Source organism: Rattus norvegicus, chromosome 1 (genome assembly GCF_036323735.1).
Source record: "Rattus norvegicus strain BN/NHsdMcwi chromosome 1, GRCr8, whole genome shotgun sequence".
NCBI lineage: Eukaryota > Metazoa > Chordata > Mammalia > Rodentia > Muridae > Rattus > Rattus norvegicus.
In genome coordinates, this window is record NC_086019.1 from 251341568 (window position 1) to 251366043 (window position 24476).

The 24476-nt window shown below is 51.2% G+C and overlaps 2 protein-coding genes across 5 annotated transcripts in view; one reads left to right on the plus strand and one right to left on the minus strand.

Moving 5' to 3' along the window:
* R3hcc1l (R3H domain and coiled-coil containing 1-like) overlaps positions 1-2928 on the plus strand; it is a 78058-nt gene extending 75130 nt beyond the window's left edge. For both annotated transcript variants that reach the window (XM_039101422.2, NM_001427847.1), the window contains exon 7: positions 2152-2928. In XM_039101422.2, coding sequence (XP_038957350.1) covers positions 2152-2219 — 68 coding nt within the window. In that variant the 3' untranslated portion in view covers positions 2220-2928. The remainder of the gene's footprint in view (positions 1-2151) is intronic.
* A 949-nt stretch (positions 2929-3877) lies between these two features.
* Positions 3878-24073, minus strand: Loxl4 (lysyl oxidase-like 4). Of its 3 annotated transcripts, none has more exons than XM_006231393.5 (15): positions 23921-24073; positions 19716-20011; positions 19030-19208; positions 18125-18330; positions 16614-16652; positions 16253-16472; positions 15534-15717; positions 15230-15384; positions 14536-14703; positions 13552-13714; positions 11209-11452; positions 10051-10166; positions 9307-9443; positions 8863-8974; positions 3878-7147 (listed from the first exon to the last, which is right to left on the minus strand). In XM_006231393.5, exons 2-15 carry the CDS (start codon positions 19993-19995, stop codon positions 7077-7079), a joined length of 2274 nt encoding a protein of 757 aa, XP_006231455.1. In that variant the 5' UTR covers positions 19996-20011; positions 23921-24073; the 3' UTR covers positions 3878-7076. The 3 variants fall into 3 exon arrangements, with proteins under 3 accessions (XP_006231455.1, NP_001101062.1, XP_038936042.1); NM_001107592.1 differs by having other exon boundaries at positions 5671-7147; positions 15534-15720; positions 23921-24010; XM_039080114.2 differs by lacking the exons at positions 3878-7147; positions 8863-8974 and adding an exon at positions 8981-9219 and having other exon boundaries at positions 15534-15720.
* Between the last annotated feature and the right edge of the window lie 403 nt (positions 24074-24476).

A 24476-nucleotide genomic window follows, 5' to 3' on the forward strand; every position in this document is an offset into this window, starting at 1 on the left:
GTGGAATTATAGGTCTGTCATATTTTTCTGTTGTTTATGGATAAGCTTTCTGATTTGTTTTCTATCTTAATGAAAATTTTGAGTTCTAGTAAATAATTTTCCTGATCCCCGTGGTTTTCCTTGGAATTCACAACCAGCTTTTTATTTATTTCATCCACAACTGCTTTGCATTTAACTCTTCCCTAACTTGTCTGTTTTTAAGACTCAGAACCATGCTATTCCCTGGGAAGCCCTGGCAAACTTTGGATAAGCCCATTATCCTTGGCACTGCTAATGGAGAACCACAGCCAGCCCAAGCCTGCCTGCTTCGCAGTGAATCCTGCGGCGCAGTATTACTCCGCCTTCAGTTTGTAGTTTGTTGATCCTCATTTTTGCCTCATGTAACTTTGTTGCTATATTCAGATGATGCCACAAGATGGTGCCCAAATAGCAAGGAATTTCTCTCATTCCCAGCCAACTTCCCCTTAATGTACAGTCTAGTGTAATTCAGAGACTTTGTAAGTGATTTTCATGATTTGAGATAGCAGGTGTTAATTCTAAACTCACCTTGATTTCTGCAATCCACCTGGTTTATGACTTGAAGACTCTTTTATAGACATTGTCGGTCTGAAACAAGAACTCTTAAAAAGAAACATTTATTTTTAATGAAAAATTAAGTCTCTATATTAAAAATAATTAAATGTAAATTACACGATTTGTGTATTTTTGTCTTAAAAATTAGTTACTCTTTTTCCTCCGTTTTATATGGTGGTTATTTTTTCGTTCTGGAGTAGACTCTAGAACAGTGGTTTTCAAGCCGTGGGTTGACCCTTTTTTGGAACAAAAAAACCCTTTCACAGGGGTCACCTAAGACCATTGGAGACAGATATTTGCATTGCATTTTATAATAGTAGCAAAATTACAGTTATGAAGTAACACAGAAATAATTTTATGGTTGGGGTCAGCACAGCATGAGGAACTGTATTAAGGGTCCCAGCATTAGGAAGGCTGAGAACCACTGCTCTAGAACATTTCTGGTTCCTGGAAGTGCTTTGCAAAATACTGGCACAATATGACTCTGTAAGTTGTTTCTCATTAAACTTACGGTAGGGAAATAGACCCATGGGATACTGCTGCCATTCGAGTAGTTTGGAAGATTAAATATGTTGCTAGCTCGGTGGTTAAGATCACTGACTGCTCTTCCAAGGACCTGGGTTCAATTCCTAGTACCCATGTCACGCCTTAAACCATTTGTTACTCTAGTTCCACAGGATCCAACACTCTCTTCTTGCCTCCAAAGGCAGTAGGCATGCAGGTGGCACACATATAGGCAAAATACTTATAAACACACAAAAAAATTATATATATTCGTAATCCCTATTGAGATGTAATAATGGGCAGTTGTTCGGAAGCACCAGACATGCCTGGAAGGCAGACTTAAGTGCCCACTTGAGTTCTCTAGGTTCTGACTTATCAATAGTTTTAATTATTTTCAGATCTTTACTTATATTCAGAAACAATACAGTGGGAGTCTGGGAAAATGGCTCAGTGTGCGAAGATGCTTGTTTCTAAGCCCAGTGGCCTGAGATCAAGCCCCAGGGCCCACCTAGTCGGAGAGAACTGACTCCTACAGACAAGAAACTGAAGCAGAAGTCATGGAAGCATGCTGCTTACTGACTTGCTTCTCGTGGCTTATTCAGAGGTGCCCCACCCACAGGGGTCAAGCCCTTCCATAGCAGTCACTGATCAAAAAAAGAAGCCTCACTGATTTGCCCACTGGGCAGTGTGATAAGGCATTTTCTCAGCTGAGGCTCCCTCTTCCCAGATGACCTAAGCTTGTGTCAGATTCAACAGCACTAAGTACTCAGGCGACCTGGGCTGGAGCTTAGTGGTACAGTTTGTGTTTAATGTGTGGAGCCCTGAGTTTTATCCTAGGCATGACAGAAGAGAAAAGGGGGAAAGGTAGAGAGAGAAAGAAAAAACAAAACAAAACCAAGAGTAGTATCAATTCTTTAAAGCACTTAAGAAAGCTAGAAAGACGTTATTTAACCTCTGGGATCAGGTGAAAGGCAATCAGGCAACCCCGTCATGTTTGTCCTGTAATTTGATTAGAGAAAGCTCACTGGCTGTGAAATATATAATCATCTGATGAACATTGGTCTTTATTTACAGAAAGAAAACGACTGGAAGCCAAGCAACGGGAAGATATCTGGGAAGGCAGAGACCAATCTGTGGTTTGAACATCACTTACTCAAAGGAATGAATCCATGGATTAGGATGTGTTTGATATTCTTGAGACAAGAGGATCTTTCCAGAGCTGTGCACATGCAGATGAGCATGTTAAAGAAAACGGGAACAAGACAGAAGACTGGAGGGCTTAGAGAGAACGAGCAGTCCAGTCCTCACTCCTGAATTCAGACCTGTCCACTGGAGTAGAGATGTTAACAGGCACTGTCGGAGGAAGGAAAATGGAAGAAGTGGCTTTCTAAGAGTCCTGTGTGGAGCAGGCCATGTTAGTGTGGGTCCCGCCTCCAGGAAGTCTGAAGCAAATGTAAAGCAAAACAGAGGATTCGAGCCTGCAGTGACAGGAGTTGGAGGTCCATGGCAGGGTGTTCCTCAGTACTTCAGAGTTGAGCACTGCAGAATTAGGACAGTAAGGGGAAGTGGAAGCAACTCCCAGACACGAGTGCCTGGTGCACCGGGCACGGGCAGAGACTACACTGCTGGCTGCAGAACTCCAAAGCCACTGACCCTTCGGCACATCGTGGGCATTCGGACTCCTGAGTTTGTACTAAGCTTGGTGTCTGGCACTGTTCCAGCTACACGGCAGCCAGGGGTCTGCCACCTACCTTCCTCATGAAGACCAGTCCTAGGAGCTGAGTGCCAGCTCCAGTTTAATCAGTGATATGTTGTGAGAGGGAGAAATTAAAGGCTATTTTATAACATAAATCATTTTGGTATTTATAAATCTTGATTCCCCCGCCCAAAAACCAACAACAGAAGAAAACAGAAAAACCTGTGGATGAGTTCTCTAGTCCTCATGTCTCTGACGCTGTGCCTGCTTGAACAGGTGCTAACTTTGATCAGTCCAGAGTGTACAGTGCTTGCGGGCTTTCCTGCCCTAGAGTAGATCCCTCAGTGACCATCTTGGCAGTTCTGTGTGGCAGCCTCCCTGGCCTTCATCTGCTCATGTATCTTCCCTCCACCTCTTGCATTTTTCCATAGCTGTCAAGTCTGAGGCCCTATAGGAAACATCTGGCACACCTCTGCTCCTGGTACGATCTTAGCCTGTGCCGGGGGGTTTGGCGAGCAGCACCAGACCATGCAGTACAGTGGTGAGTGCTAGGATAACCAGTGAACTGCTTCCAGAAGGACATGGACAGGGTAGAGCCTCCAGCTCAGGCGTTCTCTGTCTACATCTCCTCCTCAGTGGGTTTGGAAGGTAGTTCTGTGCTAAAGAAACGGTAATGCTAGTCTTTAAGGTGCTGAGGTGGCAGGAACTCGTGTCACATTGTGTTTTCAACTAGGGCAGAAGCTTCTTTTTATACCCATGACAATGATGGATTATTGGCTTTGTCTAGAACATGGTAGAATGGGGCTCTTCAAGTATCCCTCAGATGACACCAGCCTTGGGTCTGAGTCCTGAGCTGTCCTTGTTGCTAGTCCCAGCTTGGAGCTTTGTCACAGTTCTTCAGCATTGTTTCTTCATCCCACGTTTGCTTTCCCAGTGGCCCTCCACAGTGCCACCATTCCATCAGTGGGCAAATGCATCGGTTTTGATCCTCTATTTCCACTTAAGTCTTTGGCTTCCATTTGTAGGGTCTGTGCTGTTTTTACTGTTTACTATGCTCAGTTTGAGCAGTGGATACATTGAAAGAAAAGACCAAGGACTCTAGTATTGGCTTTTATTAATTTTTATGTTGTTTATTATTAATATAATAATATAGTATAAATATATTTATTTTATATTACATGTTACTTTATTACTTTTCTGTTATTATTAATTTTATGTACGTCTGAATTCCTGGTAACTGTAGAGGCCAGAAGTGTGTGTTAGATCTCCTGGGACTGGAATTACAGCTGGTTATGGGTCACCACATGGGCGCTGGGAATTGTACCTGGGTCCTCTGGAAGAAGCCATTGCTCCAGCCCCAGCATGGCTTTATACTGAGAGACACTTTGAAGGCACACACCTGCCATGTTTTCACACCCTACCCCAAGACCATGACCGTGACCACACATGTGTTAGACAGCATTCACCTCTGAGCTACATTCCCAGGCTGGACTTCTCAATGTCCGGAGTGACCTTGAGGATGAGAAAAGAAAAAGAAAAAAAGCAGCAGCTCTTGTCACCTGCCTGTGAAAGGACTTCTTGTTAACTGCTTCATGCCCTTCTTCTAAAGGCACTGTTAATGTTTATTACCCAGTTTTTAAAAAAGTCTCATTTCTAAAACAAATTCTTTTTTATTCTGACAGTAGTGTTCTAGCAACCTAGCTATCTGGTAATCAGCTACTACTATTACTCAGGATAACTCTAGTCAGGCTCAGAGAACAATTTTTTTAAGTCAACATTTGAAAGTTATGAAGCATTGCCGTTTTACTTCCAATTGGAAATGTGCTTTTTGCTTAAATTATTCCAGTAGCTGGGGATACTGTGTACTGGTCAGTGATACGAAGTCCCAGCCATGGGCCCAGCTTGTCCATATAGCATCAAATCCTTGGTTATATCTAAACCGAACTTTTATAAAAGGAGTTAATGGGAGAGCACCGTGTGGCTGCTACTGTCCCATAGAACAGACCTCTCTAAAATAAGGAGAGCAGGGTGGCTGCTGTGAGAGAAATGTTAGCTATGGGGGACGGCATGTCAGGTACTCCCGTCTACTAAGTGTCTTGTATATGGTAAACATCTAAATCTCAGGGTTACGTCAAATCTGTAGTAGAAAGTCACAGTTCCTGTGGATTCTAGTTCTCTCCTCACAGCGTGAAAGTCTTGGTAGCATTAGCCTAGCTTCTGAGGAGAGCTTCCTAACCCTTCTCTGAAGCACTCAGGGTGCCAAGGTGAAAGTCTTCTGAGGTTTTGGTTCTGCCTGGAATTTGGCGGTTGGTATTCTGTTAACATTCCTCATCTCGTTATATAAGTCATGCCAGCCACCAACCTTCCCGTGTCTTTCCCTTTCAACTCAGAGGTCTAACAGCGCAGCCCTTGTATAGCTTTTTCCAGGAATTAGAATTGGCTGCACCTACCAGTCGTGTGATGTGGGCCAGAAAGCTGAGACCAGTGCTGGTGGCTGTCTGCCTGGCCTGCTTTTTCTGGCCTCTTGGAAACTAGATCCAACAAGAAGGTGAGGGTAACCTCCCTGCCCAGGTCTATCATCACTCACCACCCCACCCCACCCCACCCTAGCTAGCTGCACATTCTTTTGCAGACCATTAGCTTCATGTGTGAGTATGTCACTGTTCGCTGGATCCAACAGGAAATCAGTCCTTCCCTTGTTTACCTAAACCGTTACACCAGAATAGGCTTCCTGTGCCAGATGAAGGGGATGACGGGACGGAGGAGACGGAAAAGGCACTTTTAGTTCACGGAAGGCACCCCAAAACATGTCTCTTGACTGTCAGAGTAGCTCTTGTAATGTGGGGCGGAGAATACTGTAAATCAGTTCTGTCTCCTACCATTTATTTTGATTTTGTAGCCTCTATTATAAAAGTTTACAGTCTTTGGGTTGCACCTTCTCATTCTTCCCTTTCACTTCTCGCCTTCCAGACCCGAGGATCACTGTTGACCTCGGGCAGCGTAACAGGGAAGCAGGTTAGGGTGGGCTGTACCAAGGAATGTGTTCTGCGTATCATCCAGCTCTGGAGGGAAGAGGGCAGAGTGCAATGCACTGGGAGCTACGGAAGTACAGCTGCTCTGGTCTCTGTAGCAGCCCATAATGAGCAGCCTTTATTGGATTATAAGACCTAGAAGACATCCGTGTGTACGTCCATGGATAAAAGGTCCAGGCATGCCCAGAAAGACTTCAGATCTTATACCAGTTGAGCAAAAGCAGAGCACAGCCACCTCTCTGTGGATGGTGGCTTTTCCCAGGTTCAGTCCTGAACTAAATTAAGCGTTCTTGCTTCTTGTTGACTCAGTCTTGTGTTCCTAACTCTACCAGACCTGTTTTGGCGTTCCTGCAGAGGGGCTGTACTGACCAACTTCTCTATCGCAGTTCTTCTCAGTTTGTTAAGGTGAAGTGGCCTTGGTTAAATCTGAAATTTAGGCTAACCTTGCAATGTAGGTGATTCTAAGAGACTGGACTGCCTGCCAGATATGGGCTTCCTGTTGTCTCCCTTGGCAGAGGTCCTCAAAGGCTGAACTTGTGACCTCAGCTGTCTTCTTGATTTCTTGCTACTCTTCAGGAAAGGCCCTGTCTTGCCATTCTGGGTAACTTGCCACCACCACCCCCAGCCCCAGTAATCAGGATGTTGATCCATCAGGAGGCTTGAGGGTTCAGGGGTATTAGAAATGTACGTGTGTGTGTGTGTGTGTGTGTGTGTGGTAAAACTGCCAAGGAGAGGCTTCAGAGCCTCTGAGGGAGGATAAGCAGAGGGACTGCATTCACCAGCCTCTCTGCCAGGTGTGACTTTGACATGGTTATTTTGCATGGAGCACATAGCAGAGAGGACTGACTCCATCCACTTCTTGTGTTCTCTGCTCCTCTGTCCTGTGTTCCTCCAAGACACTTGTGAAGCACCACTTAGAGAGGGAGGACCTTGGTCACAGTTCATCCCTGAGGAACTTGGAGCTCCTGAAGCTGGGAACTGTGCATCAAGTTGTAAGAAAGGTCGAGTCTCCTTAAGGAAGAGAAGGTTTAGCTGGTCAGAGCCTCAAGGCCATGCTATCTAGGCCATAAGTGCTCTGGAGGGGCCAGAGCCGTCCTGAGAGTACTGCCATCCCGGTGATGATCTGGCCACTGAAAGGCTTCCTGAGCAGCTTCTTGGTGCTCCTTGTCACTGGCCCCTTGTCCTGTGAGTCAGGGCTTTGTGAAGGGCATGGCTCCAGTAAGCTGAGGTATCTGGTGTGTGAGCGGAGCTGGGGGCGTGCAATAACGGCTTTAGATCAAGTTGTTCCTGAGTCGCTGTTCCTGCTCCAGGGAGAGCTCTGCATTGGGTCGGTAGGGATCTCCTGTGGGCCAAAGCAAAATCGTTAAGTAGACGAACCCACCACAGCCCCTTTCCATCCGGGCAGTCTTAGGCATACAGCCTGTTGTGTGAAAAGGGCCATACTGGTTCTTCTTTGTTCCCCCCAGTCCCCAGGTTCTTCCTTTGTGGCCACCCTACCTGCTTTGTCCCCTCATTTCCCCCTTGTAACTCAACAGCAACAGGAGGCTCTGCAGTGGCAGGGATTGTCCGAGACTGCAGCTCTAGCCAGCTTCATCCTCCACCATGGCGCTCGCTGGCTCCTAGTACCCCTTACCCTAAAAGTACCCCTTACCCTAAAAGCTTACAGGGACAGTAGTTCCCCGTGCCTTTATCCCTGGGCTCAGTGTCATTTGTTAACTGGTCCTCAAAGGAGCTCTTGTCACATAGTTTCAGGTGCATTGCAGCGAGTACTACCGAGTGTGGAAGGAAGGACTCTGGCACTATCTTTGTGTGTCCCTAGCAGTCTGGTTATGGAGGCTCTGTCGTCTCCACAAGCAGAGTCCGAATTCCTCTCACATTCATGTTTCGTTCTCTGTCAGCAAAGTCTACTTAGTTACCCAGATGTGAAACTTAAACGTTCCTTCTCATTCCCTCCCATTTGCTGGCAGAGTTTATTTTTAAAACAAATGAGGCTAGGGATGGAGCTCAGTGATAGGGTGCCTGCCCAGCCGTGGAAGGCCCTGCATGTGGGAGCCCACTACCACAGACGAAATACAAAAGCAAACTTTGCATCTTGACTGAAATTTTGTCAGTGTCCCTGCCTCAGAGTTGAGACCAGGGAGTGCTTTTCTGTCACAACCCAGACCTCCCATTGCCCCTCTCCAGAGAGCACCTCAGTGAACTAGAAGCTCACAGTCCATTTTTACAAAAGGAAACTACCCAGGCATACTGGAACATGCCTGTACTCAGTAATCCCTGAACGTAGAGGCTGAGGCTGAGGACTGCCCAAGTTAAAGGCTAGCTGAACTGCACATACCTGTTGCAAATTACAGAAAATTTTAATTAAGAACAAAGCCTGAGGCTGGAGGCATGGCTCAGCAGTTTAGTTGTACACTGCTCTTGGGGGGCCTGAGTTTGGTTCCCAGCACTCACACTGTGGGCCTACAGTGGCCTATAACATCAGTTCCAGGGGAACTCCTGTGTGATAGTGTGATCAATACAGTTGTAGGTCTTCAAACGCACTGACAGGCCAGCCCTGCCCCCCACCTTAAATACATAGACCTTAGCAAGTCTAGGCACCATTCAACCGTGAGATGGGATTCTGTGCAGAGAGAAGCTCCTTCCTTCCCAGGCCAATCTGACACTACAGTCCTCTGCTGCTGCTGTTTGTAGCTGGAGGTAACGGCAGAGGTCAAGGAGAAGCTTTTCCTGGGACAGAGTTTCTCTACATAGCTCTGGCTATCCTGGGCTCAAACTCAAGAGATCTGCCTGTGCCTCCCCAAGTGCCAGGATTCAAGACTTACACTTTTACCACACCCAGGCAGGAAAAAAAATCTTGATGTGGCTTGAGAGGACAGGAGATTCTGAGACTGGAAACTAGGCATTCATTCATGAAGGATTGTAGTTGCTAGGTGGGGAGGCTAATGACCAATGTCATCCTACCCGTGGCCATCTGTGACACACGAGCCACACCCAGGTATACCTCTTTTTCCCAGCCCCATCGGCTATACAAGGCTGATGTCACTGTGGCCGCATTACCTGTGTGGCAGTTGTGCAGCCAGACTCGCTGCCCGTCATACTTGCAGCGGCATCGAATCATGTTGTTGGAGAAGTCTGATTCTGCCACATCATTTGTGGGGTTCACAACCACCTGCAGTGAAGGAGACGTCAAAGTGGGTGATGTGGCTTCTCAAGGTGTTGACATTCAGGGTCCTTTTCATCTTCCCTAGTATTCCACAAAATGCCCAGATTTGCTGATCCATAGTCACCCCAGGAAGCAGGCATCACCATCCCTCTTCACAGATGAAGACTAAGAACTACACGGTGTCCACTGGATCGGGACGGAAACCCAGAGCCTTGGGGTCCCCTTAGGGCTCTTCTCCTACCATACAGCTCCTAAAAGGAACAGGTCTGTTGGATCCCATGGGAAACCGCCTTTTTCTGATACACAGAGTCTCTAAACTGCTGGAGAATCCTCCTTACCTGGAAGATATAGTCCCCTGGACTCACATCTGTGATATCCACCCACTGGCAATCGATGTCGTGCCGGTAGGTGTCCCAGCAGCCTACAGCCACTCCCTGTTCCCCAAAGTTAGCACACGCATAGCGCCGCTGCACTCCTGGAAAGGACAGTACACAGTTACCATGGCACCAAGAAGGCACACATACCCAAGCACTCTGGTCGCTCACGGGCTTCATCAGTTAAGCCTCAAACTGGCTGCACCAGCTCTGTACTTCTGCCCAGTGCATGGGTTCAGTTAAAACTCGCCCGAGATCAGAATCCCTGCTAACTGGATTTAGCATGGGCAAAAGACGTTCATGACAAAGACTGCTACTTTGGATGCTCTAGTAAAAGCCCCTGTTGGCCTAAGAATCGTGAGTGGGGATTCTAGCCCTTCTCTGCTAATTCTGTCCACCAGCCCTCGGCAGACCTGGTTTTCATCTGTGGGGTACAAGTAGGAAACACATCCCCTGCCCTCCGAGAGCTGCTGAAAGTGTTAGGCCCTTTTCAGGTGGTACAGACTGGTGGGGATTGGGAGGAAATGAGGACTTTCCACCTGCGTTGGAAGCCAGAAACTGACGTTTCTGATTGTCTTGAGCACTACTGCTAAGCTAGAATCATCAGGAGCCTGGAGCTGTTGGACAGGGGAGAGAGGTGCTTGGCCCCAAAGGTACTTGAGAAATCCGTTCCAAGCACATCAGGGGGTTACGTAGAAACCCACGAACCTGAGGGGCAGTTTGTATCTTCTAGACAGAAGCTGGCCTTGTGCCCCTCAGCCACTTTGGAACCATTGAGTGTGAGCAGGTCATAATGGGTGAAGACCTCGATGCTGTGGTAGTGCCTGAGGAAGAAGGACAGCTGTCAGCCCTACAGCAATAGGAGTGGGTCATCAGGAGAGGTTAGCAGGGAAGCTTGAGGCCCATCATTACCCACAGGGGAAAGCTGTAATAACCGGGCAGCGCCCGCCCTTCCTCCTAAATCCAAGGTGAGCATGTCACAGACGTCTTTGCTGGCACCCCTGCCAGGCAGCAAGACACAACTGTCCCCTCTACTTGGAATCTTAATTCAGGGAGAAGAGGTACAAACTGCCCCTGGTGGCCTTCAGAAGGCTGGGACCTTGGCTGCAGGATCCAAGGCTGAGAGAAGTGGGTGGGAGAAAATTGACCCAGATGGCCTAAGTGGTGAAGAAGGTAGGGAGAGAGTTTATTGTGCTCCATCAGCCTGGGACCAAATTGCTACCATATTTTCCACTCAAGTAGTAATGACAGCTCTGTGCATGCTACAGGAAAGGGTGCTTATTAACTCAGGCAAGGCCAAGTCCTCAAATCGTTGCCCATTCCTCTCAGCTTTCCCTGCACACAGCCATGTCCTGAAAGAAAGCAGGACACTTCCCCTTGCACTCTGCCTGCATCACAGGCAGTGCCTCTCCTTTCTGGTCTGCAGGTTCCTTCTAAGGAAAGATGCTCACTGTCTCCTTCTGTACCGGTCTGTTTCCTGCCATTTCCTACTTCTCCTTGTTGCTGCAGGAGCCTGCCAACTTTTCTGCTGAGCCAGCATCCGTTTTGGATCTCCACATTTCTGCAGTCCCCACTTTACTTGACAGGGGCTACCTAAGGTCCAGTATAGACAAAGTGTGTAATCCCACACTAGCAGAGACCAACCATGGTAACCGTGCGCAGCTGGCCCCATAAGCACTGTCCACAAAGGTGGAGCCAAAGAAGATGTACATTGTAGGTGCTCCAGGGATCCCCTTGTTGTCTCCTGGGGGGCGAGCCCAGCCAAGTGACTAGAAAGGCAGACTTACTAGGAGTTAGCCTGAAACCAGGGAGAACCAATCCGTTTAGTCCCTAACCCTCTAGAGCCAAGGGTGAGCAGGTACTAACCTGTGGCACTGGTGCCAAATCCAGCTGTGTCGTCCAGCCTTGGGACGGAAGTCAGCCCGGCCAAGGTTGTAGATCTGTGAGGAGAAGCGCAGCAAGCGCCGGTGTCCGTACGGCCAGTCCATGTGGTCAGCGGACTTGGAGAGACAGTTTTCCTCATGAGCGCAGTACAGCATGCTGAGTGGACGATCCTCCAAGTAGGCCGTTTCTTGTACCAGCTGGGCATTCATCACGAGGTCTGGAGCACCTGGGGGACAGGGGCAAGGTGGGGGGGACAGGAGTAAGAAGGTAGGGCCTGTTCTCCAACATAAGCATGGGCTCACTCCCAGACTCCGGAAAGAATACAAGCAGGGCAACTGAGTGTGAAGACAAGTCCAGTAACAGGGAGCAGCCTATCACTGCCACCCGGGAGGCAGCTCCGCTGTCACGGTTACGTTTGGAGCCAGCATTCATTCTTGGCTGGGGTTCACTGTCCCAGCACTGTGACTGCGTAATGGTTTTGTGCCTTTTGTCATCTACAAGGCAGGAATCATATTGGCGATATTAATAGGCAGTATCTGTAATTTGCTTAGAGCACTGTCTGGCCTGCAGTAAACAGGAAATGGATATAAGCTATATTTCTCTTCCAGAATGCTTTTCATGTTACAAAGGGCCTTTGTGTAGCTTAGTGGGTAAAAGCTCTCTATGGCTTTACTAATACCTAACTCAGTTACTTCAGCCAAGTCTCTGCCTTCCCTGGGCCTCAGTCTCTGAGTGTCTGTTGAGCTGGAGGGGGAGGATAGGAAGGGAAAATGGAAGGAGTCCGTTGTGGAGCTTGCCCTTCGACTGTGCTGTTTAGCCTGCTGAGCTCTGGGTCTTGCTCCCTCTGGGTGGTCCATCCTAGCCTACCCACGTCCACAGTGCTCCATGCATTCATTCTCAGACATTGAGGCTATCTCCAGTGTACGCACCTGTGCATGCAGAAGTCCAACCTGAGGTCAGCAAGGTGGACCAGCCAGGAAAGGTGCCTGCTCTGCAAACCTGCATACCCTTGTACTCCAAGTGGAAGGAGAGACTTGACTCCCAGAAAGTTACACACAGACACACAACAACAACAATTTTCTTTAAATCCATATGCCTAGGTCTCGCTGTCAGCCCAGCCTCTTTCCTTTCCTCTAAGGGGCTCTCTTCTGAAGCCTCTACCATCACTGTCCTTCAAGCGTCAATGTAGCATCCATTGCTGTTGCCACGAAACCTCAAAAGAGAAAAGGAGCCTCTCTCTCAGGTGTTTGGGGCCTAGGTATGCGGCTAGGTATGTGTGCCAATGAGAGTGGGTGGGAGCACTGGCTTGTTTCATTGGCTCAGTTTGAAGTGTTACATGGTGCCTGGCATGTCACTGAACACACACTCCAGATACCTGTCTTCTGTTGGAGAAAGCCAGGAGGTGGCCAGTGTCTGACAGAGCTCCTAAAGAAAAGGAGAGCTTGCAGAGGGAGTGAGGGGGGACAAGAAACGTGAGGAAAGTCGAGAGGTGGGTGAGTACAGGCTGCTGGTCAGCACCTGACCAGCTGTTGGCATCAAATGTGCTCGTTAAGACAGCTGCACTAGAAGGGGTTAAAGTCCAAGGTTGCCAAGCAACCAGCATGCTGTGAGGCCTGGTTGCAGAGGACACCACAGACATCCTGTCCCTCTTCAGGGGAGAGTAAGAAGGAGGGACCCAGGGCTCTCCTCAGGGTGTGCTACACTGAGGGCTCCCTGACAGGTTGGAGAGTGGCTGAGAAGAAGGTCAAGTGGCCTCTGGGGTTGGTGCCAGCCTGCAGCCTTTGGACTGGATGTAATTATCTTGGCTCAGGCCTTGCTGGTCAATGTCAAACAGATGCTGCCACCCTGAGGATCTGGGTCTGTGAGGCAAATTCTTGCCACAAACCAGCCGTGTCCTTAAGGCTTTTGGGTAATCTCCATGGCTTGGAAGGGAACCCACAGCTTGGCCTTAGGCTCTGGTGTGCCTCACATCTGGGTAACCTCCACAGTGTATTTCAAAACATTCCCCACAAACTAGCCAATTCATCCTATGTTGTAACTCAGTACACACGCAGTTCTGAGAAAAAACATTACCCTTCCTAAAAGCAATAGACTGCCTGCCACATTTTCTATTCTGTTTCACTCTTTTAAAACTGTCGTTCGAAATCCTCAAGCTGCAAGGCCGCCTTCTAGCTCCGTGGGCTTTTCTTGGTTCTCACAATAACACCATGAGGGAGGTGGGCAGGGAAGGCTTTGCATCTGACCAGGACAGCTCAGCTCCCAGCTGGAGGATGGTGGAGCCCCTGTGTCTGCTCCCTGACCCCTCCGCCCACCCGCATTACTCACTGTTCATGCAGGCAACGCCGGCCGAGAAGCGCCCCGAGCCGTGGGAGCAGTGCACAGGCCCATGCCTCTGACACTGCTGAAGGGCCATTTCTGTGCCTGAGCAGCGAACTCCACTCATCACCACTTCTTTGGCCTCTGGTGTCCCCTGCCAGTACCAGGTGTCCTGGGAAGACAGTACATGCCGTCAGAGCTCGAGGTGCTACATGCAAGTTGTTCTGACGCCTCCATTCTACCATCCCTCAGACCAGTCCAGCACAGGCCTTAAAATCTTCACAGATGAGAGCCCTACCTGGTGGGCAGCCCTATCACATTTGGACCCCTCTGACATTAAGAGTTTCTTTATGTAATCGGGGCCATGCCCTACTGCCCCAGTGCCCTACTGCCCCAGTGCTCTACTGCCCCAGTGTCCTGTGGCATTGTCCCATCCATGTCTAAGAAGGCATCTCTGCTGTTTGAGTGGGACAAGCCTGGCCCCTCATTCCCACATAGGGTAGTGTACCCCTCCCCCCATTCCCAGCTGCTCCTCACATCCCAACCAGGGCAGAGCCTAGGCCTCTTGAGTGACGTCTGCCTTTGCACAGCACAACAGATAGGAATTTTGCTCCTGCCTCCTCCCTCCTTTACCCTGAAACTTTGCAGCCCTCTCCCTGGAGAGCACACCGCAACCCCCTGGCTCCATGGTTCCTTGATTGAGTCAAACTTCCGCTGACTACAAGCCCTTGCATGAGCTGTTTCTTCTTCCTCCATATCTAGCTAGCTTCAGTGCATGGTTCCTTCAGATGAAATTGTATACCAGGTCATTTCAGCAGCCTTCCCTCAACTGTGCTCATAACCCAGTTGGTGACAACCTATAGCTTCACTCATGAGCAAGTGCCAAATGAATGAATGGATGAATGAATGAATGGCCTGCGGCTCTGGCAAAGGTTCTAGTCCTGCCAGCCCAGGAGGCTGTGGCTGTAGGGAAGGAGCCAATCTGAGACCTACCTTGATAGCAAAGTTGGCAAATCCCAGACCGAGTTGCCGACAGGTCACCATGGCTTCAGTGAGCCCCCAGTGGTCACTGCATACAGTCCCCCAGCGTGGGACCCCATTCACCTCCACCTGCACCTCCACCACGCCCTCTTCCGAGTTGCGCCCACCAGCCAAGCGCACCTGTAATAGTCAGAGTCGCGTAAGGGGAGAAGCCAGGGCTGCAAGCCGGGAGACCGGCCAGGCTCTCTCAACTCCTGTAATGTGAGCTTAGCTCAATAGCTAGTGTGTGATGTCCCCACTTGCTAGAAAAATTTGTCTGTGGCAGGAGCTTCTGCCCTGGACCTTGCCCTCCTACTTAGCCTCTCCCACTATTAGCAGTGACTCAGTTTGTCCAGGGCATTGGGATCTGCCACCTTGTTGACTGGGCATCCCATTAGAGAGACAACACCATTTTTCAAGATACCAGCAACTTGCCCACCATGGCCAGAGCCCCTCGCCAACACTGTTTGCTGGTAGTCCTGGCTTGATGCGCCTTCTTTCCCCGCTTTTCTCAGGACCTGAGTGAGTATGCACCAGTTTGTATACCAGCGAAGCCCCATGTCCCTCTGCCATCTGTGGGACTATATGTGGGGACAAGTCACAGAGAGAAGGGAGCTCTTCGGGCCAGCCCAGACCCCTGCCTGAGAACATTCAGACCTACACCCACCTTGTTCTGGAAGCCCATGTCAGGGATGTTGCACCTGACAGCAGCGTCATTTGCATGTTGACAACCATTCTGGGACCCTTCTAGGGCAAGGCAGTCGCCGATGGTCTGCTCATAGCCCCTGCAGCGCACTTCACTCAGGTGGATGGGCCCTAGCCCTGTAGGGAAGAGCATACTGTGGGAGGTGCCTCTGTAAACCATACCTGTGACTTCCCCTCCCTGGGGAGGGAACTTCCACTTCTGGGCTGCCAAGAGAAACGAGTGGTACATTCGGGCCCTCTTACACACCCCGGACCTCCATGCTCACCTTGGCCCAACTGGGCCCCAAAAAGGGCCTCCCGGGCAGAGCCAAAGCCAAGCTGGCGACACACAACGCTGGCTGAGATGAGGTTCCACCTGTGGTCACAGACTGTGCCCCACTGGCGGTTCATGAGCACTTCCACACGGCCCTCACCCACCTGAGCCCCAGAGCGCAGGCGCACTTTCAGCTCCTGCTGAAGAGGAGAGAACCGGCTTCAGGGGTGGACCTCGGAGTGGGGCTCCTGTTAGCTTCATGGGCCAGAGGCAAGGCCCAGTTTTCAATTCTGCCCTTGGCTTCCCACAACTAACCCTTTTTAGACCTCCGCTTCTTCACTGGCATGTGGGGAGTAGCGCGCGCGCGCGTGTGTGTGTGTGTGTGTGTGTGCGTGTGCGTGTGCGTGTGCGTGTGTGTTGTGGGGGCAGGGCACACTAGCACTCTCTCACCTACTTTTCTAAACTAAAGACCTGGTTCGGGTTCAATGCCTTCACCCTCAGTGGGTTGCAGCTACAGTTTAATTACTCTTTTCACGGTTGCCGTCTATCCACGGCAGATGATGTCAACTTCCCATCTATGGGAGGATGATAAATGACCTCCTTTTAAAAAACCAATCCCAAGGAGCCCAGCTCCTCCTGCCCATATGGCTCCTCTCTCCTCTACCCCATTGGGCAGGGCATGCTGTGAGGGACCTGCACCACCTGCAGATTGGTCAGGACCCTGGGGCTGACCTCTGCGCCAGACTCCTTGCGCTTAGGCTTTGGCTTCTGTCGCTGAAAATGCGGCCCTGCCACACAGTTGACCACAGCGTGCATGCCGCCCGGACAGGCTGGCCGGAGCTTGCCTCTTCCTGGAGCCACCTGTACCTGGCACTTGGCCAAGTGGGGTTCTGTCCCCAAACAGTCAACCCGGTGAATCCAGAAGGAGTTCTTCTTTGTCAGGCCATTGAGTCTGGAAGACAAGAAAATATGGGTGGAGGAGGGTTTGAGTGGGGATGAGGGAGCTCAGGGGAGAAAAGGGGAAAAGGGGTAAGAGGAGGAGGGGGAGCACTTCATGTCATACCCTTTTGCCTGCTAACATACCACTCCTCACCTAGACTTGGGATCCTTCATCTTCAGATTCCAGACTTTTCTGTGACAGAGAAAACAGATAGGGTAGAGGGGTGCAAGAACTCTCCCTGGCCCCCACTTCCGTTCAGACGTTTATAGCAGACTTCATAGTTTATAGATGTTTTCACAGTGTTTACTTCAACATGGAGATGGGCAGGAACCTGATGGGATATCCACCCCACATACAGTGTTGGCCGCTCTTCCACATCACACTCACTGCACGGGGGCTGCCATGGAGTAAACAACTCGCTCTTGCCCTCCCCCAAGCCCCTAAGTACAGATGAAAGGATCCTTACGGGGTCCCTGAGAGAAGAGACTTGGGAAAGGTCCCCTGGGAACTGTGCAAGTGGAGAGCTTCACTGGGGGTTGGGGGATTGCCACCCGGACTGTCATCAGGGCTGTTCTACTGAAGGGTGGTGAGTAGGTCATCAGGGCCTGATTTGCAATTTCTAGGTATTGAGGCGCCAGGGGACCAAGACCCCTTCATCCCCACAGAGTCCCAGAGCTGCCTACCATGTTCTTTATTCAGAACCAGAGTCCTCTAGCCAGAGGCAAGGGACTTACTTGCAACTGCCTAGAAGACACATGGCAAACTAGTAGGAGTGGGGCAGGCTAGATGACTTAGCGGGGCCTTGAGAAATGTCTTGGGATGTCACTGACACAGCTGGTGGGACAGGGGTTGTGGTGGTTGTTTATGGAGCTGATGGAATCTTCTGTGACAGCTTGGTCACATTTCTAAGAGTATTTTTTATGTCTCCTTTACTCAAACTCCCCGCCTCAGGTCTAGCTTGCATGCAACCCAATTACAGTCTAGGTCAGAGCAGGAGTTCCCTGATCAGCACAGAGTTGCCACAGAGGATGGTTGAAGGCCATGCACCCCAACCAAGGCCCAGAGCTGGTTCCTGATGGAGCCAAGCCCAGGATAGGTCACACTATAGTAACTACAATGTCCTGAGAATCATCTAGAAGTGGTCGGGAAGTAAACCCCATGCTCACCAACCCAATAGAAAGAACTGATAGGGGTATAAAATGAAAGAATCAAATGGAAATGTGTCCCTCCAGAATCTCACTGAACCCTTCAACAAGGTTATACTGGGCATGCGTGTACACACACACACACACACACACACACACACACACACACACCACATGTGTGCAACCCTTCATGGTTTACACTACACACACATGCACTCACACTCACATGTGCATACACACATACACTACACACACATGCACACACACATAAATATACACATGAATATACACAGACACACACACATGCATGCATGCACACACACATGCACACACACATACATTAACACACATGCATGCATACACACACACCATACACGTGCAACCCTTAAAGGTTTACACTACACACACATGCACACACACACACACGCACACACACACATGCATATATACACACACACATACATGTACACACAGATCCATAAACACACAGGTTCAACTTGGCAATCCCGCCGCTCCTACCTGTAGTAGTGGCTGTTGACAGGTGCCTGACTGGGAAAGCCCAGCATCCCGCACACAACCCTGCTGTTGTTCATGGTCCAGCCCTGGTCACACACCTGCCTCCAGTGGCCCTCGTACCGTACTTCCACAGCCCCCTCAGTTACTGGGCTGTGCCTTTTGGCACTGGCGAGGATGGGTTTGAGCCGCACCTCTTCTAGCCGCCGGCCCTGCAAGGCATAGAGTCACCTCACCATAGGCCATGTTCCTGGGGTCCTGGGCCTCCTGGAGACCACTGCAGATTTTCCTGAGAAGACCAGGCTTAGAATCACCTTCCTGCCCCTTATTGTCAGGCCCAGAGAGCAGGAGACATTTGCTGAAGGCTACAGGGAAAATGGAAGCCAAAGTTTTGGTTTGTCTAGACCCTTTCCCTCCTTGGATCTATCACCTTGAAAAGAACTGAAATGGGCTTGAACAGAGAGACCAACCCATTTCCTTGACTCTTCAGGACCCACCACCCCTACCTCTGGGTGACTCAAACCAGTGTGGAGCACCCCAAGGTGGCTCATCGCAGATCCAGTGTGCCAGGACCAACTGTCCTCAGGCCGAGACTGCCTGGCAAGTAGGGGGTGGGAGCCAGCTCCCTGCCCTGCCCATTACTGCTGTTTGGCTTAAGCTGTTTTTAGCTTGGGGTTGTTTGTGCTAGGAAGAGGCAGCAATTGTGGCCAAGCCTTGTGGCTGAAGCAGCCCCTTAGTCCCACGTCTGCCTCCTTCATAGGGAGCAGCTTCTGAGGTCCCACCAGGCCTAGTGTCTGGTCCCCTGACTGGTTCTACATGAATGACTTCTCCTTCCTCCATGTTCACTCTGCAGGAGGCTTCCTGCCCCATCCAGCCCTCAGCTCAGGACAGGACCTAGACAGCCGCCTCACCTGGGGCCCGAGGGCATTGGAGACCTTCTCAGAGTGATACCCCTGCTGGCGCCGTGGATGGCACACCACCCCAACGTCTTCTGAGTGTCTGCAGTCACTGACACCCCAGCCGTTAGAGCCACACTGATCTAGGGTGTCCTCGGTGCCCAAACAACGGACATTGTCCAGCCAGATGGGGCCTGTGGGGGAGGGAAGATGAGCTCAAAGGTGAGGAGAGAGACCGCTTTCTCTCTGGTGAGACACTGAGGAGCAAGGGAAAGGAAGGGGGTTGGTTCTCTGGGGTCTTAGTGTATATACCCCTGCCCACTGCTTCCTCTTGGAATCAGGTCCACAGAAACTGTTTCTGGAAAGTGGCAGTAGACTGATCACTAGTCCATCCGTCTACCGTTCTATCCATCAATTTCTTCCTAAGTATCCACTCTGTGCAAATCACTATGCTCAGAGAAGTTAGACTTAGTAATGGTGAGGTTGGTGACCTCATTCCAAGAGAGAATGGGGAGGTCAGAGCAGAGGTCGTCTGCAGCTAAACCCAGGAAGTGCCTCCAAGAGGCCATTTGGCCTGGTTGTGAAAGGTTGGGTAGGCTTCTAGAAAGTTCTACAGAGCCTCAGTGAGCCCAGTTCTAAGAGAAATAAGCTGGCCCCCCGCGTCTTTGCATCCTGTGCGGCAAGGTGTCCTGGTCACTCACCCTCTCCTTGGCCAAACTTGGCACTGTGTGCCCAGGTCAAGGCTGACTCAAAGCCCAGTTGTCGGCAGGCCACTGTAGCCTCCTGGAGAGCAAAGTCATCATCACACACTGTACCCCACTGGCCCTGGTGCAGCACCTCCAGCCGGCCCTCCTCTGGCCTGTTCGCTGGGCCCACAAGCCTGAGCTTCTTGGTGCCTGGTGACTGTGGCCTGCTGGAGGGGACTTGGCTTAGCAGCAGTAGCAGGAACACGGAGAAGGTGGGTGGTGGGGGCCACATCATGGTGACTTCGGGGCACCTGGGGAAGGAACCAATGGTGATTACCACCTCGACCCAAGGAGACTAGACAGGAAGAAGAGAGGCCTACTCACCAAGTGCAGTCCCTGGATCGTCCAGGGGTACCTTCAGGTTAGTTAGAAACATCAGCCTAGCAGTAGTGCCGTTGTCTGGCTTCTGCTGTTCCTGGCACCCCAAGTAAAGGGAGGCGCATGAGTGCTGGGGTGGGAAGGACCATTCCGGGCAATGGGGTCCTTCCACTACTGCTGTGTGGCATGACTAAGTCTCTTTATTTCTAAGGTGAGAAGGTTGAGCCAAATATCTCTGTCCTGGGTGGCATGCCCGCCCAGCTACGGCCCAGCCCATGAAGCTGTGTGCTTCATGCATTGGTTACAATTTTGGGAGGGACTTCGCATTGGTCCGCTTGTTAAGCCGGGTGTAGGGACACGAAAGTGAAGACAGTGGATATACTCCTCACCTTCACTCCACACAGAGAGGTAGGATTGGGGGAGGCTTTTAAAGAAGAGACGTGTAAGCTGGGCATGGTGGCTCCCACGTATACTCCCAGTACTTGGGAGAGCGAGGCAGGAGGATCAGTTGTCCAAGGTCGGCCTCTCATATCTGGTGAGTTCGAGAGCAGCCTGGGCCACGTGAGACCCTGGCTCAAAAACCAACTAACCAGAAAGAAAGAGAGAGAGTGAGAGAGAGAGAACTTGGGTCTTGTTAGATGTTCTCTGGGGCTGGAATGGGGCTCTTTCAGCGAGAGAGGACAGGATGGGTAAAAAGGGAAGAGAAAAAGTTTATGCGGGAGCAGGGCAGGAGGCACTCATTCATCTCCCACTACTGCTGAGATGTGAAAGGGAAGGGGAAGGGGAAAAGAGAGGGGGAGAGGGAGGGGGAGAGGGAGGGGAGGCAGGTCCCAGGTGATGGAGGAGCAGGTGTACCTTCCCTTCATCTAATCGGAAGGAGAAAGCCCGGGCAGGTTCATGCAGAGATGCAGACACTCGAGGGAGGGCCAAGCTGGAGCCCTCTGCCATTTAGCAACTTTAGTCCTGGTACTGGTGGGTAGGGCAGGGCACAGAGATGAACCCTGCCTGAACAGAGCTACTAGAGTCCCCTGAGGCTGCCCACTGCTGACGCCCCTCCACCCTGGTTCTGGAGGTAGATCACTTAGGAGTGGAAGGGGAGGACTGACACCCTGCCAACGAGTGTGTCTTCTGAGTGATTTAAAAACAAACAAACAAACCAGGATCTTGCTATAGAGCTAGAGCTGGCTTTGAGCTTGGAACCCCCAGCCTCTGCCTCCCAACTCCCTGGATTACAGGATGAGCCAGTGCTGCTGGCCTCTTGGGGATTGTCAGGCCAGGTGTTGACCACTATTCCTTACCCTCACTATGCATGGACAGAGACACGAGAAAGCTTCTTAAAGGTGTAACCGGTCAGCCAGGAATGGGAGCATCTCCATATAATCCTGGCACTTGGGAGGTCAAGGCAGGAAGATCAAGGCTTGAACTTCACCCTTAGCTACCTGGCAACCCTACTCATGGAGAAGTTCACTGCTCATCAGCCAGAGTATCGAATGTCTCAGGCTCTGCCACTCCATTCCCCAAGGTTGGTATCCAGCTGAAAGTCACTCCTTATTCCCCCAGGACCCAGCGCCGTCCCCAACCCCATGGCCTTGATCAGTGAAAGGCTGGATGAAAGGGAATAGAGGTATACCAGATAGCCTTGGGGAAATATGCTCCATGAGGTTGAGGACTTCCTGCTACATCGCAGTGCCCAGAAGGATGCCAGATGTGAATATGGCACTCTGAACCATCTGTGGTTGCCTGTGTGGGAGGCACCACGGCAGGGGGCTTGCCATGTGGGAGGGCTTTCTGGAGGAGTCAGACTGCCTGGAATCAAATTCCACTTCCCCACGAGCCTAGGTAATGTGAAACAACTTTGTGCCTCAGTGTCTGTCTCCCCTCTTGTCAAATGGGGGTGGCAACATCTATACCTACCAAATCAATAGGGACATGCCAGTCCCTACAAGAGGAACTTGCAGGAACGAACCATCAACATCAGTGCGGCAGCTTGGTAGAACTGCTGGTCTCCACTGTCCAACTATGGGTCCCGAGACTCACCCCTGTCCCTTCTACCTACACTATGAAGCCAGACCCCCACCCCCACCCCATCTGCCACACCAAGACTAGGCCCTCTCTTCCCATTGGCTCTGCTGCACTTTCTTCCAGATAACAGCCTTGACCTGGTGTCACTCCACACTCAGGGCCCTGGGAGGATCCTAGCTGATTGTCACCAGAATGCTTCCCATGTCCCCCTTTCTCCTCTGGGCTTCTTTTTAGGGGTTCCTGAGGTCACTGGGTCTGAGCTGAGAGGCGACCCTATATAGTTCCTGCTAAGGGTCAGGGAACTACCATCAGTGATCCTGTCAAGAGTCCAGGTTTCCTCTCTTGGTGTCTCAGTTTGCACACATGTAAAATGGGAAGTGGACCCCACATACTGTTAGGGTCTCTGACAGGCTAGGCTGTTCTGCTTTGTAACCAGCTAAAGTCCCCACTGCATGGAGGTCTCCTCAGAAGCCACAGGCTTTCAGGCTCCTTGCCTGGAGACAGGGGTGGGCTTCTGCTGCAAGATCCTGGCCTCTAAGCTAAGGCAATGCCCTTCCTTTCAGGCTGCCAGGAGGCAGACCTTGGAGAGATCCCCTCACATACTTCCTGCCCACTCCAGGTTCCCAGAACTTTTACTCACACCAAATTCTTCCTCTCATTGTCATTCCCAAGACAGACCTTTCATCTCCCAGGGCCCATTGCTCACCCTACTCAGACTGTTAGACACCTACACACACTTCAACACCCAGCTCAAATGTTACTTCCTCTAGAAAGGCCTCCCAGTATCCTACCTTCCTATTTGTTCCCACAGAACTGAGTACAGGAGAAATGGACCTCAGAGAAGGAAGGAGTCCCTTCTCATCCCCAGGGGAAAAGGAAATGGGTGAAGGGGGAAGGGGAGGGGATAGGACAGGAATGCCTCTAAGAACATGTCTGAACGGGCATCTCAGTTTTACAGATGGAGATGTCAGGCCTCGAGAAATGAAATAGCTGGATTGGCCAGAATTCAAAGAGGTCAGTTGGCTACAGACTGGGCTGTGGAAACCACGAGAGTGATTGATGTTGGATGGGGGAGGGAGAGGGAGGGTGAATGGAACTCTACCTTGTCACTGGCTATGACTCACTCAGGCTGAAGTGCAAGGGCACTGGTGTGAAGTCTGAAGACACAGTCACCTGGTCTGACTAGGAGGGAGGGGTGGAAGGGGGTGATTGCCCAAGATTCCTAGAGCAACTGGTGGGGGATAGGGGGGTGCCTGTCCTGCGACCCCAGCTGTGGATCACTCCTAATCCCTTCTCTGTAGCTCTCTGGGCCTTTGGCCCTGCACCCTTGTGGCATGTTCCTGTGGTTACAGCAGAGTCTGCAAATGGGCTGGGGAAGGTGGGGTTTGAAGCCCTCCGCCTCCAGACCCTCTTTCACCTCATCTTCGGCAGTCAGCTCTGTGTTGACAGTAGGGGGGAGCCCAGCTATGCCCCAGCGCTTAGTACCCCAAGTAACAGGAGAGACATCTAGTTCTACTTTACTTTTTCCCCAGCATTCTTGCAGGGTGCGAAATGGTTACAACAGTGTGATCACAAACCTGACACGCAGACTTCTTGCGGGCCAGAGCTCTCCACTCATGCAGCCTTGAACCAACTACCCTAACATGGGCACTTGTCCAGTGGGGAAGTAGATTGTGACCCACCAGGGACTGGGTTAACTTCTTCATTGGGACTCCCCCATTCCTCGGAGCCCTTAGTACCCTCAGAGGCCTGCCCACCCGCGAGAAGAAAAGAACAGACAGCAAGAGGCAGACAGGAGACCGCAACAGGCAGGAGCTCACCGGCTGGATCCAGAGGTCGGGGCTGGGCCGGGCGCCGGGGCTGAGCAGCGCTAACGGGCCTCTCCGGCGCCCTGGGGGCTTTTTATCCGCCAGCCTCCCGCCCCAAGTCCGGGCCTTCCCCGGGGGAGGTCGCAGGCCCCGCCCCGGGCGCGCCTGTGTGCACGGGCAGCCCCGCCCGGCCGGCCATCAGCCAGGCGCACAGCTCGGGACAGGGCCAAGTTGGGAAGTCCCGGGCGCTGCGGGGAGCACGGGGCTACTGGAGTCCCAGGAGACGCACGGCAGGGGCAGCATTGGGTGTCAAGGATCAGGTCTGCGAGTCCCTCTGCTGGCACGGTTTTCTCCTCTGTCTAACGAGCCGATCAGGGCTGTGTCCCATTGAGCCTATAGAACTGAGCGCCTCATAGTCTTAGGTCTGGATCCCGTGGGCTGCAATGCAGGCATCTTTTTGGGGTTAGGGCTCCATTCAGTGGTAGGGTGTTGCTGCTTGAGTAACAGGGTGCAGCCTCTCTGTGACCTGGTCCCTAGGGTTTGCTGAAGGCAGCCTGAGAGCAAAGCT

What these genes read in the sequence shown, in the direction of transcription:
- Loxl4 (NM_001107592.1), bottom strand. Translation starts at nt 19,995, where the DNA reads ATGATGTGGCCCCCACCACCCACCTTCTCCGTGTTCCTGCTACTGCTG. An exon ending in ATGAAGGATCCCAAGTCTAG is followed by an intron (nt 16,473 to 16,613) that starts GTGAGGAGTGGT and finishes CTTGTCTTCCAG; the next exon opens with ACTCAATGGCCTGACAAAGA. An exon ending in AGATACAAACTGCCCCTCAG is followed by an intron (nt 9,444 to 10,050) that starts GTTCGTGGGTTT and finishes TGTCCTTTCCAG; the next exon opens with GAGTGCAGCGGCGCTATGCG.